The sequence below is a fragment of the Lissotriton vulgaris genome, chromosome 2_2 (assembly GCF_964263255.1).
Source record: "Lissotriton vulgaris chromosome 2_2, aLisVul1.2, whole genome shotgun sequence".
NCBI lineage: Eukaryota > Metazoa > Chordata > Amphibia > Caudata > Salamandridae > Lissotriton > Lissotriton vulgaris.
Genome location: NC_141688.1, coordinates 194,606,458 through 194,619,595, shown reverse-complemented (window position 1 = coordinate 194,619,595; position 13,138 = coordinate 194,606,458). Strand labels below are relative to the sequence as shown.

Sequence of the window (13,138 nt, the reverse complement as noted above, 5' to 3'; positions counted from 1 at the left end):
TTCAGGAAGAGTTCAAGGGATGAATCAGTACTTGATGGCAGGATTAAGAAAGCTCACTGCAGCCTTGTAATGTGCACATTACGCTCAAGTTCAGCGAGCTTTTGTCTAAAACCACTAAACAATAGGGCTGTCCTGATGAGACCGGTTGTTCGACCAGCACATGCCCTTCACAACACTGCAGTGCCAGATGGATGCCCAGAGGCGCGGGAAGTGGCCGATGCAAGTACAAAGGTTGGCAGAGAGGCTCACTTACAATTGCCTAAGTTGCTTAAGGGGACATTGTAAAAGCATAAATTAAAATCTACGTGCCACCATCTTTTGAGTAAGAGGGGACTCTGAAGCAGACATCTGAAGGCGGTCAAATACCCAGAGGTGAGGCACAGTGGCAAGGACAAGAGGAAGAGAAATCCATTCACAAGAGGACTGCCAAGTTGTGGACAACCTTCTACACCAACATCTTGAAGGCCATTAGCTCCTTGCACGTACCTAGGTAGAGCTCTGGCTACCAACCATGTAGGCAAAAACAAAACGCAGGGATGAGACGCCCACCCAGGATTACCCTTGCGACCACAGAGGGCGACCAGCCTTACCGCACTTTGAGCGAGTGCAGCATATTCAAGTATTCGTTTAGATGCCAAATTCCAACTTGAATTTGACAGCATTTGCACAAAAGTAGAAGGACACTGAAAGAGCACCACAACCTGTAGGCACCAGTCGCTTCCAGTAAGACGTACCTGTCCGGTCACCTCTTGTATCATCCTTGGTAAAAAGTATTCTTCCACGTGCCTAGAAAAAGAACACAATATTTAGAATTTTATACAACAATAATATCCTTGTGAGAGATTATAGGCTAGCTCAGGCACCCTGCAAACTACAATTCTGTACCCTTTCCTGCCAGAGTGCTCACAGCCCTGGAACAAGTAAGCTCACCTCGGTTTGCTCCAGGGTGAAAACCAGCGCAGCTCTCTGTAGTTCCCTGTATTTGCCAAGGCCATCTTTGGTCGAATCAGGAGAATTTTTCTGTAAAACAGAAATGTTTTTTCAATGTCACATATGTTCAGAGCCAGTGGAATGGACAACTCATGGAAATGCCTTGATGTGTTTGCTTTCCAGAAGCGCCCTTATGAAGAGAGTGTACTCTCTTGATTTCCATTGAGGCCACCACCTGACTTACTCTGTCCCAGCGCTGCGGTCCCGTTGAAGCCCCAACGGCTCCTGAAATCCAACCATTTCAAGCCAACATGCCGCATGTTTCCCAGGAGCTGCTGCCCTGAAATAGACACCCCTCCAGCCCCCCCAGTTTCCTGCAGTCGTGCATACACTCAGCTGGGACCTTTCCCTGGAACGGGTCCGTAACATTTCAATGCGTTCTCTTGGTTGGGCTTTAGTGTGGGGTTTTCCAGGCTGAACCCACATGGAAAATGGTGGCACCTGCTTCAGGAGTGCAGGTTACTCCAAACTCCCGTGTGACCTGTTGCCACCTTCCACCTCTGCTGAGTTAACACTTGTAAGTGAGATATTACTCTTAGCCATTGATACCTGTGCATTATGGCAAAAAAGAGCCCACTTTCCTGTGCTACGAGAAATATCCCAGAGCAGCCAGACGCTAGCATTCCTCTGCCATTACAAAAGCTGTGCTCCTGGTCTGCAGAAACCTCAACACAAGACACGCCACAGAGGGGGGTCAGGGATGATATTCTGCGGCTGCCCGAGGCCACCACAGGAGGCCACTCAAGAGGGCGGCCCTCTAGTGCCATCGGGCATTCCACACCCTCCTTTCCTCCCTTAGGGGCAGGGACTCTCGTGGAGTCCCCTCCTGGGCGCGGCCAGTGCCGCGTCATGTCTGGTGCGCGTGGCGGGGTGAGGTATATATATGTCCCCCTCACCACGCTGACAACCTCTTTGTCGTCGCACCGGAGACGCGTGGCCGCTGCCTCGCGGGACACGCCGTCTCCCACCCTACTGCTTACCCGGCTTGGTCGATGGTAGGAAGCATGGTGAGAATGTTGTAATCTTGTACTTTTTTAGGTGCAGGCGGAGTTACAGGGCGATCTGGAAGAAAATGGGTACAGAAGAGTACCTCTGCACAGCACATAGGGGTGCCAGAGCTCAGGAGCCTCATATGAGGTTCCTGGAAACCGTGTAGGCACCCCGTTTGGCCTAGCTACGCTCCTCCCGAAAGGGGCGTGAGTAAGAAGTGTCACGTGATCTGTGAGGAGGATCACCAGAAAGGGCAGCACAGACTGGGATCTCCCCAGTGCTGCTTGACTCATAAGGTGGGGAGGTGGCGAGAATGCTGCCTGCCCTTGGATCACCCGTAAGATAACCCACCATACTACATAACGTTGTATGTAATAAACCTTCAGCAGTTTTTTCCCATAACAAAATTTGTGTGGTGTGTATTTATTTGAATGCATGCTATGTGCTGGAGGTGGGGAGTGTCGCCATGATGGGACTATGCCGAAGTGATGAGCCAGTGGGCTCGAGGAGACCCCGAGCAACAGGAGAGCGCGGCTCGAGGGGCAGGAGGAGGAGGTGGGCTCGGGCATTAGCTTCAGAGGGCTGTGCAGGGGTGTGTACGGAGGGATGTTGGTGGTCTCGGGCATTAGGGGCTGTGCAGGGGTGTGTACGGAGAGATGTTTGAGGGCTCCGGCATTAGGGGCTGTGCAGGGGTGTGTACAGAGGGTTGTTGGTGGGATCGGGGCATTAGGGGCTGTGCAGGGGTTTGTACGGAGGGATGTGGGTGGGCTCGGGGCATTAGGGGCTGTGCAGGGGTTTGTACGGAGGGATGTTGGTGGGCTCGGGGCATTAGGGGCTGTGCAGGGGTGTGTACGGAGGGATGTTGGTGGGATCGGGGCATTAGGGGCTGTGCAGGGGTGTGTACGGAGGGATGTTTGAGGGCTCGGGGCATTAGCAGCAGAGGGCTGTGTGGGGCTATGTAAGGAGGGATGTTGGTGGGTTCGGGGCATTAGAGGCTGTGCAGGGGTGTGTACGGAGAGATGTTGGTGGGCTCGGGCATTAGGGGCTCTGCAGGGGTGTGTACGGAGGGATGTTTGAGGGCTCGGGCATTAGAATCACAGGGCTGTGCAGGGGTGTGTACGGAGGGATGTTGGTGGGCTCGGGGCATTAGGGGCTGTGCAGGGGTGTGTACAGAGGGATGTTGGAGGGCTCGGGCATTAGGGGCTGTGCAGTGGTGTATACGGAGGGATGTTTGAGGGCTCGGGGCATTAGGGGCTGTGCAGGGGTGTGTACGGAGGGTTGTTGGTGGGCTCGGGGCTTTAGGGGCTGAGCAGGGGTGTGCACGGAGTGATGTTTGAGGGCTCGGGGCATTAGCTTCAGGGGGCTGTGCAGGGGTGCGTACGGAGGGATGTTTGAGGGCTCGGGGCATTGGAGGCTGTGCAGGGGTGTGTACAGAGGGATGTTTGAGGGCTCGGGCATTAGGGGCTGTGCAGGGGTGTGTACGGAGGGATGTTTGAGGGCTCGGGCATTGGAGGCTGTGCAGGGGTGTGTACGGAGGGATGTTTGAGGGCTCGGGGCATTAGGGGCTGTGCAGGGGTGTGTACGGAGGGATGTTTGAGGGCTCGGGCATTGGGGTCTGTGCAGGGGTGTGTACGGAGGGATGTGTGTGGGCTCGGGGCATTGGGGGCTGTGCAGAATGTGTACGGAGGGATGTTTGAGGGCTCGGGGCATTAGGGGCAGAGGGCTCTGCAGGGGTGTGTACGGAGGCATGTTGGTGGGCTCGGGGCATTAGGGGCTGTGCAGGGGTGTGTACGGAGGCATGTTGGTGGGCTCGGGGCATTAGGGGCTGTGCAGGGGTGTGTACAAAGGGATGTTTGAGGGCTCGGGGCATTAGCGCCAGAGGGCTGTCCAGGGGTGTGTACGGAGGGATGTTTGAGGGCTCGAGGCATTAGGGGCTGTGCAGGGGTGTGTACAGAGGGATGTTTGAGGGCTCGGGGCATTAGGGGCTGTGCAGGGGTGTGTACGGAGGGATGTTGGTGGGTTCGGGGCATTAGGGGCTGTGCAGGGGTGTGCACGGAGAGTTGTTTGAGGGCTCGGGGCATTAGGGGCTGCGCAGGGGTGTGTACGGAGGGATGTTTGAGGGCTCGGGGCATTAGCGCCAGAGGACTGTCCAGGTTGTGTACGGAGGGATGTTTGAGGGCTCCGGCATTAGGGGCTGTGCAGGGGTGTGTACGGAGGGATGTTTGAGAGCTCGGGCATTAGGGGCTGTGCAGTGGTGTGTACGGAGGGATGTTTGAGGGCTCGGGCATTAGGGGCTGTGCAGGGGTTGTACGGAGGGATGTGTGTGGGCTCTGGGCATTAGGGGCTGTGCAGAGGTGTGTACGGAGGGATGTTGGTGGGCTCGGGGCATTAGGGGCTGTGCAGGGGTGTGTACGGAGGGATGTTGGTGGGCTCGGGGCATTAGGGGCTGTGCAGGGGTGTGTACAGAGGGATGTTTGAGGGCTCCGGGCATTAGGGGCTGTGCAGGAGTGTGTACGGAGCGATGTTTGAGGGCTCGGGAGAATAGCGGCAGAGGGCTGTGTGGGGGTGTGTACAGAGGGATGTTGGTGGGCTCGGGGCATTAGGGGCTGTGCAGGGGTTTGTACGGAGGGATGTTGGTGGGCTCGGGGCATTAGGGGCTGCGCAGGGGGGTGTACGGAGGGATGTTTAAGGGCTCGGGCATTAGGGGCTGTGCAGGGGTGTGTACGGAGGGATGTGTGTGGGCTCTGGGCATTAGGGGCTGTGCAGGGGTGTGTACGGAGGGATGTTGGTGGCGATATTAGGAAGCAGAACATGGTGGTTTAATGTTGCTCAACTCAATGGTAGTCATTTTGTCTACCTGCCTGCTGCAGCCAGACTGATCGGCAATATCCCGTACCGTCAATCTGTCTCTGCATACAGGAAGGAACTCCATTGGCTCCCTGTGGCTAGCCGCATCCAGTTTAAGGTCCTCACTCTTACTTATCGAGCCGTCAACAACTTCGGTCCTACTTATTTAAAAAACCGGGTCTCGATATCCCGCTCCACTAGAGCCTTGAGATCCAATGACCTTCGCCTCCTGATCTCGCCCCGTTTCAGACTGTCCAGAACCGGTGGCAGAGGTTTCGGTGTCATTGCTGCCAGACTTTGGAACTCCCTTCCACTTGAGCTGAGGTTCTGTCCCTCTGAAACCATCTTCCGAGCCAAACTTAAAACCTGGCTCTTCTCCGGACTCTAGCCTCCCCACTTCCTTCCTTTTTCACCTCCCCTCTCACTTGGTTGACCCTGGTTTTTAGCGCCGGGACACCCCTTCGGGGGTAGCTGTGCGCTCTACAAACTCCATAAAATAAATAAAATAAAAAATAAATACCTCGGAAGGATGACAGGCGTAGACGACCAGAGACAGCAGGTGCTAAAGTGCACTGAGCCACCAGTCATGTCAAGATAATTACGTGTTTCTTGTAGCTTTGTGCTTTTTGTTTTGGCTGAACTCTACTAGCCATAATCCCCTTCACATAAATATGTTTTATGAATATTTTCCATCAAGCATGGACCAAAACACGCAGGAGTCTAAACCCTACACCCTCTATGTTAGGTTTAGGCTTATTCCATCATAGAACAAACTGGCCTCAGCAGGCCAAGAGGCGAGGGCTACTGTACTGACGGCCAGTCCAGGTAACACAAAGCTAGGGAAAGTGCTTGCGTGGAGTGTGGCATGGCTTCCTTAGGACTATAGGGTATGAAATAAGAGAGCGCTATTTGCATGTGAATAGGAGTGTGTGTGTCTAGGCGCAGGCATGGGGCAAGCAGACTCTCCGTTTGAACTGTGCCCCATCGCCACGCTTTCAGTTTAGAAACTCCATATTTTTCTGGCATTGTTCAGGCTAACAAAACAGAGAAGGGAATCTCCCGCTCCTCTGATGGACACGTTGTAGTGTATGGTTATTGTTAGAAATGACGCGCGTGTACGCACGCGCGTCATTCACAACTGTAAACATCGCGTTATGGTTTGAATGTGTTATTGTCGCGTGTTGTGTTCGCGTGAGGTGTGTATGTAGTTTTGTGCCGCGTGTCTGTATGTTGTTCTTTGAATGTTGAGGCGTGCATGCAAGTCTGAGTCGCGTGTGTGTGTGTTGTTGCTTGAATGAAGACGCTTTAGCTAAATAGAGTTGCCGTGCGGTTAAACGGCATTCAAGACTGTACGCTGTGACTGCAGGCTGTTCATTAAAGGATCTCCTTACCGGATCAACTCAATTTGTCTCCTGGAGAGTTTCTTCTTATTTTTATTACACTGGCGACGATCGGAAACACGTTTCCATGCGTGCAACGAGTACATTTTTCAAGAGTTTTCTCATTTTTTTTAACAAATCGTTCTCATTGGCTGTTCACTTGGGAAGTTTTACACTGGCACATTCTATTGGATGCTGTTCAACGTTTTTGATTGGATAATACTAAATGGATTAATAAGAGCTCTTTTCATTGGTTATTTCTTGGCACCATCATCAAAAAAAAAAAAAGGAACACTTTATTTACTCAGTTCATTGTGGATTACTAACAACTGGAACATATCTGCCTTGGAGGGTATTTACAAGGAAGAAATTAACCGTAAGTGACATCTGTGATTCGCACACACTGTTGTGAGTCACAAATATTTCGATTGTTAAATACTATTTCTCTCCATTGTTTAAATCTTTTGTCTTTCATTAACTATGACTGGGATTCAACCCCCTCCTTCATTCTTAGCCAGTAAAGGTGATCCTCCTATTGAGTGGGACATTTGGGAACCTATGTTTTTGGCATATGTTGATGTTTTAGAGGAAGAAGAATGTGGAGCAGAAAGGAAACTAGCTCTATTAAAGCACTGTCTTGGTGGAATAGCACTTAAAGAATTCAAAAGTCTACCTCCGTTAAGTGACACTTCTAATTTAGATGTATATCAAATTGCTACCAGGCAATTAGCTATTAGATATGGAAAAAAGATTAATATGGTTATGGAAAGATTTAAATTTTACTCAAGAAAACAACAAGCAGATGAGTCCATTGAGAACTATGTATCTTCATTGAGAGCGTTAGCAGTCACATGCGATTTTGAATACATTAATTATGACCAAGTCTTAAGAGATCAGATCCTTATGTGTACTAATAACAAGAAAATACAACAAAGACTATGGACAACTTCAGATATGACCTTAAATGCAGCAATTGAAATTGCAAAGTCAATAGAACATTCAGAAAAATTTGTAGATGAAATACGTTCGCAAAACAACAGTAAATCTGATATTCTAATTATAAATAAAGAAAATTAGAAATTTAAAGATTCAGGGAAATATGGGAAATATGCTAACACAAGGAGTGATAACCAGTATAAGAATGAATACAGAAATAGATGGCAAAAACCTGATCAGAGAACAAATACGTGGCAAAGATCTGATCAAAGGATGAATACGTGGCAAAGAGCTGATTCAAGAACTTATAATATGTACTGTTTCAGATGTGGTAGTAGTTATCATTTAGGGAATTCAAAATTGTGTCCAGCTCTGGACAAATTTTGTTCAAGATGTGAAAAAAAGGGGCATTTTTCAAAAGTTTGCAGATCAGCACCAAGGAAAGTCAGTTTAGTTCAAGATCAAGAACAAGAAAATTCAAGTAATTGTGAATTTGACGTGAATACCATAATGTGCATAACTAAAGAACCAAAAGTAAGGAAATTTCCTTCATGTTTTATCACTATTAATGGAGTCTCTACCAAAGTATTTGTTGACTCTTGCTCATGGTACACAATTCTGCCTAATGTCTTGTTTAAATCCAACTGGCCTAATATTAAATTGATACTACCAGATATCACACCAAGTGGATACACAGGGCATAAATTGCAACTCATTGGATATTTCATTGCTGAACTTAAATTTAAAAGCTACTCCACACATGGGAAGGTGTATATAACAGAATCTGGTGATTCATTATTGGGTTGGCCACATGCAGAACAATTGGGGATGAAACTTGATCCTAATGCTGATCCTCCTGTTTATTCTATTGATTCTGAATCTAGTAAATCTGTACAAAGTAAAACCGGAGAAGATTTGATTTAAAAAATTAAAGCAGAATTTCCAAAATTATTTTGTGATGTCCTAGGGAAATATAAAGGATTCGAACATCGGATAAAAGTGCATGCAAATGCTTTACCTGTCCGCCATAAAGTGAGGAATGTGCCTCTTTCTTACAGAGAAAAATTAAAAGAAATTCTAGATGACATGTGTAAAAAGAAAATTATTGAACCCATCGAATCATCTCCATGGGTTTCTCCCATTGTAATTTCGATCAAATCTGGGGGAGATCTTCGTGTATGCATAGATTTACGCAGCTTGAACAATGCAATTTGTGTGGATTCACATCCTTTGCCCAATCTACACAAAATGGTTTCTACATTGAATAATGCCAAGGTATTCTCATGTTTAGACCTAGCAAGTGCGTATCATCAAGTAGTCTTGCATGAAGATTCAAAAGATTTGACTGCTTTTATTACACCTGAAGGGCTATATAGATTTTGCAGGATGCCTTTTGGGTTAGCAAGTGCAGCCGCAGTTTTTCAGAGGTTGATGAAAGAGACACTAGATGGATTAACTGGGGCAATTGCATTCCAAGATGACATTTTAGTCTTTGGAAAAGACATAATTGAACATGACAAGCATTTATTTAAAGTATTGAACGCCTTATCGGAGAAGGGTTTAACTCTACGTGCGTCCAAGTGCAAATTCAGGAGAGATGAAGTAGAATATCTTGGACATTGTATTAGTGCTAATGGCATTAGACCTAAAAATTCACATTTGGAAAACATTAGCAAGGCTCCTGTTCCTCAGAACAAGGAACAGCTGGTTGCATTTTTAGGTCTTGTTGAATTCTATGCAAAATTTATCCAGAACTATGCAAGTGTGATTGAACCTTTCAGGATACTCTTGAAGAAGAATGCAAAATTTGAATGGACAGAAACTATGACTGAAACCTTCAACGCTGTGAAGTCAATGATTACCAAGGCACCCTGTCTTAAACCATTTGTAATTGGCAAAAAATGTATTGTGACAGTAGATGCAAGTAGTTGTGGGTTGGGTGCCGTACTGATTCAAGAGGAATGGGGTAAAGAATGGATTGTATCGTATGCCTCAAGAACGTTGAGAGAGTCTGAACGTCATTATTCAGTGATTCAAAGAGAACTTTTGGCGTGTGTTTGGGGTGCTGAACATTTCCGACCTTTCTTATGGGGAACGAAATTCACCATTAAAACCGATCACAAGCCCTTGGTACATATACTATCACCAGGTGGAGGACGTACTCTTTCTTCAAGATTGGCCAGATTGTCATCAAGGTTACAAAATTTTCAGTATTCCTTGGAATATATTCCTGGGAAATCGAATGTTCATGCAGATTGTATGTCAAGGCTTCCATTGGCATGCAGAGATTCTGATGTGGTTGACAAAGATGAATGCGAAGTAGCACATGTTTATAATGATGTTAATTTGGTGTTTGGAGAAAATTCAATAGTAGAAGAAGAGACATGGAATGAAGAAATGAACAAAGACCTAGAACTCAAAAAAGTTAAGGAATATGTGTTGGGAGGCTGGCCTGAAGGAAGGAACTTTACAGGTGGTTTAATGAGTTATCACAAGATTAAGGATGAATTGGCTATAGAAAATGGGATTTTATTAAGGAATGATAAATGTATTCCACCTTTTGGTCTCAGGAAAAGATTTCTGGACTTGGCTCATGTTGGGCATTTTGGAATATCAGTCACTAGAAGACGTTTAAAGAATAATTTCTGGTGGCCAGGTATTGATTATTTTGTTGAGCAACAGGTGAAATTGTGTGAATTATGCGCTAACAGTGATAAAACAGCTAAGGCTTTGCCCAGTGTACCACAACCTGTTGGTTTACCTGCATCACCATGGAATAAGATTGGCATTGATATTATTGGACCATTCGGTGTTTTACCACAACAACATTCCTTTGGTATAGTACTTATAGATTATTTCTCAAAATGGCCAGAGATAAAAACAGTCAAGGAAGTTACTAGCAATGCTATTATACAGTTTATGGATGAAGTTTTCTGCAGGGAAGGTATCCCTCAGGAAGTAGTGACAGATAATGGTCCGCAGTTTGTTAGTAAGCAAATGGAAAAGTATTTTAGTAGATGTGGCATCTTTCACAGAAGAATAGCAGTATTCCATCCTGAGGCCAATGGTCAAATAGAAAGATTCAATAGAGTTGTCAAGGAAGCTATCCAATTAGCTGTCAAAGGTGGATTGTGCTGGAACAAGGCTTTACAGTCCATGTTATTATCTTATAGGACTGCTCCCAATGCCATTACTTTGCTATCTCCTTTTGAGATGTTAAGAGGGCGTAAACCCAGTACTAATTTAGTTCCTTGGTGGTTAAAGAATAAGGATAGTAATCGCGTTGATTTTGCAGAAGTGGACTTTGAAGAAATTCGCAGGAAAGTTGATACTTATAAGGAAAAGATGAAGAAAGATCTGTCAAGAGATGGAACAAGGAGTTGTGTGCCTGTTCATGTTGGTGATTTTGTGAGATTGAAAAAGGCAGTTATGTACATAAAGGACTAGCGAAGTGGTCTGATCCTGTTAAAGTTGTTGAAGTATTTAAGAATGCTGTAAGGGTAACTGATGGAAGTGTTTGGCATTTCAGCAGAGTTTCAAAATATAATATTAGCAAGGAATTTCCCGAAGATGTTTTATCAAATGCTGTTTTGAAGGAAGATAACTCATTCAATGTATTTTTGGATGTTGACGCTAATGATTCAGAGTCATCTGTATTACCTACTGTTTCCACTGACTGTGAATTACCTACTGTCTCCACTGATTGTGATTCACAAGAGTTGTTGAGGAGTTCAAGATGTCGTAGGATTCCTTCAAGATTCAATGACTTTGTTCTTTCTTAAAAAAAAAAAAAGAGGGAGGTGTGTAGTGTATGGTTATTGTTAGAAATGACGCGCGTGTACGCACGCGCGTCATTCACAACTATAAACATCGCGTTATGGTTTGAATGTGTTATTGTCGCGTGTTGTGTTCGCGTGAGGTGTGTATGTAGTTTTGTGCCGCGTGTCTGTATGTTGTTCTTTGAATGTTGAGGCGTGCATGCAAGTCTGAGTCGCGTGTGTGTGTTGTTGCTTGAATGAAGACGCTTTAGCTAAATAGAGTTGCCGTGCGGTTAAACGGCATTCAAGACTGTACGCTGTGACTGCAGGCTGTTCATTAAAGGATCTCCTTACCGGATTAACTCAATTTGTCTCCTGGAGAGTTTCTTCTTATTTTTATTACACACGTCATCCAGGCAGCCGGGGAGGATGGCCTAGCACTAGAGCTGTAGGACTCTGCAAAGAGGCATCTTTGCACATTTATCTAGCAAAGCAGGAGCAGCGCACAGCGGACCCGTCCTTTTTGCATACGATTACCATTACAATAAAGGGATTTAAGGTACAGGTGCTGGAGCCACCTTGGAAAGACAGAGCGGTTGTTATGGGGACGGCTGGATTGCTGCTGCTGAGCAGATGACATCACAAAGTAGGCAGGGAAACTTCATGGCTTGGCATAACAAAATCTAAGAAAATAGGCACAGCCATTCAGTTTACATGGCTAAACGCACTACAGACAGATTGGGTAGACTTGTAGTTGGTGATGTGTGAATAAGATGCCATGTGAATTGCTGTCACTGAACTACTATAGCAATAAAACAGAGAGATGCCCATGGTAGATCTCGCACTAATAGATACTGGCCATTCAACATTTACTGTCAATAGATTAGGTTCACAATAGGTTGACTACATCCAGATAACATGTGCATTGTTCAGTTTTATGACAAAAAAAGGTAACGCCTCAAGGCAGATGAAGCACCTACTTGTTTAGGAAGATCACTCTACAGTTGTACCGGACATTTCTGTGCATCACAGGCCTGTTGGAAAAGTACAAGAGTGTCACATTACATTACCTTTGTATTACTGGCTAAAAAAAAAAAAACAGGAACAGAATATACACAAATATGACATGAATGTCATAGGAGATGTATGTGAAGGGCACTTCTTTTGTACAACAGCATAACTCTTTCTGTTTTCTTAGCAATAAATGAGAAAATGATTAGATCAACAAAATGTTACTAATTACTTTTGGGAATCCCTATTCATAGTCCATATGTTTGCCCCACCTAAGGGTTGCATATTTAAGGCCACCTAATGCTTGCCCAGTCCACGGTCAGGTAAACCATCGTGTGGTAGATACCTTTCCCGGAGGACTGAAAGCAAAGGACCATGGTCAGTCTCCCGAATGTCCAGTATTACATATCTCTTCCTTCCTACCTCTATCACTATATGATCGGTGCCAGGGGTGGCCTTAGGCATGTGCAAGCTGTGCACCTGCAGGGCCGCCAAACCCTAGAGGCCGCCACGCCAATATATATCGTTAATATAATAATCCTCTGAGGATGGATACATATTTGCTTGGCGCCCCCTGGCATGGATTTGGCAGCCTCCGGCTCTGTTCCACTTCCAAATACCCTAAACCCCCAGTCCGGGGGGCTCCGCCCCGCCCGGACCCCCTCTTCCGGGGCCCCCTACCTACACTCCCTGCCCAGGGCCACCATAAGCCTATAGCTGCCCCTGTCGGTGCTCGCCTGGGTCCTTACGGAGAAGAAGGCAGAAGTTACTGGGGAGTCAGACACAATTCTGCCGTTCAAGGCCCTTGAGTTTCTGGCAGATGTTCCTTAAGCACCTGTGGCCTTTTGCTGTAAGGTTTTACAGCAAAAGGCCACAGGAGCTTATATAGGAACCCCAAACATAATGTTAAGGTGCTGCCCTCTTTATTACCTTCTACTATAGAACAAATAAACATCCTATCCTTAGTGTAGCTCTTCTATATAACCACTTCATAATTCTCGGTGGCATCGATGCCAGGGTGCGAGCCTCTAGCCTTTTCAGTCCCACAGGTCAATACTAGGACCGCCCTGAAGATCCCTATCATTGGCTGCAGGCACAATATACTCTGGGACACAAGATCAATGGACTTTACTTCACATGCTGAGGTGAAATCCACACATACAATGCAACATCTTGGAACATTTTTGACTCAACAACTTCCTCATGTAAATTCTACAGAGTACCCTT

At 46.3% G+C, this 13,138-nt stretch overlaps 1 protein-coding gene across 1 annotated transcript in view; it reads right to left on the bottom strand.

Moving 5' to 3' along the window:
* The window catches only part of NADSYN1 (NAD synthetase 1), a 217,194-nt gene that overhangs the window by 190,017 nt on the left and 14,039 nt on the right, over window positions 1-13,138 (bottom strand). The window contains exons 4-6 of the mRNA XM_086959527.1: window positions 11,881-11,934; window positions 931-1,020; window positions 735-786 (exon numbers count right to left, since the gene is read on the bottom strand). Of these exons, the coding sequence (XP_086815653.1) occupies window positions 735-786; window positions 931-1,020; window positions 11,881-11,934 (196 nt within the window). The remainder of the gene's footprint in view (window positions 1-734; window positions 787-930; window positions 1,021-11,880; window positions 11,935-13,138) is intronic.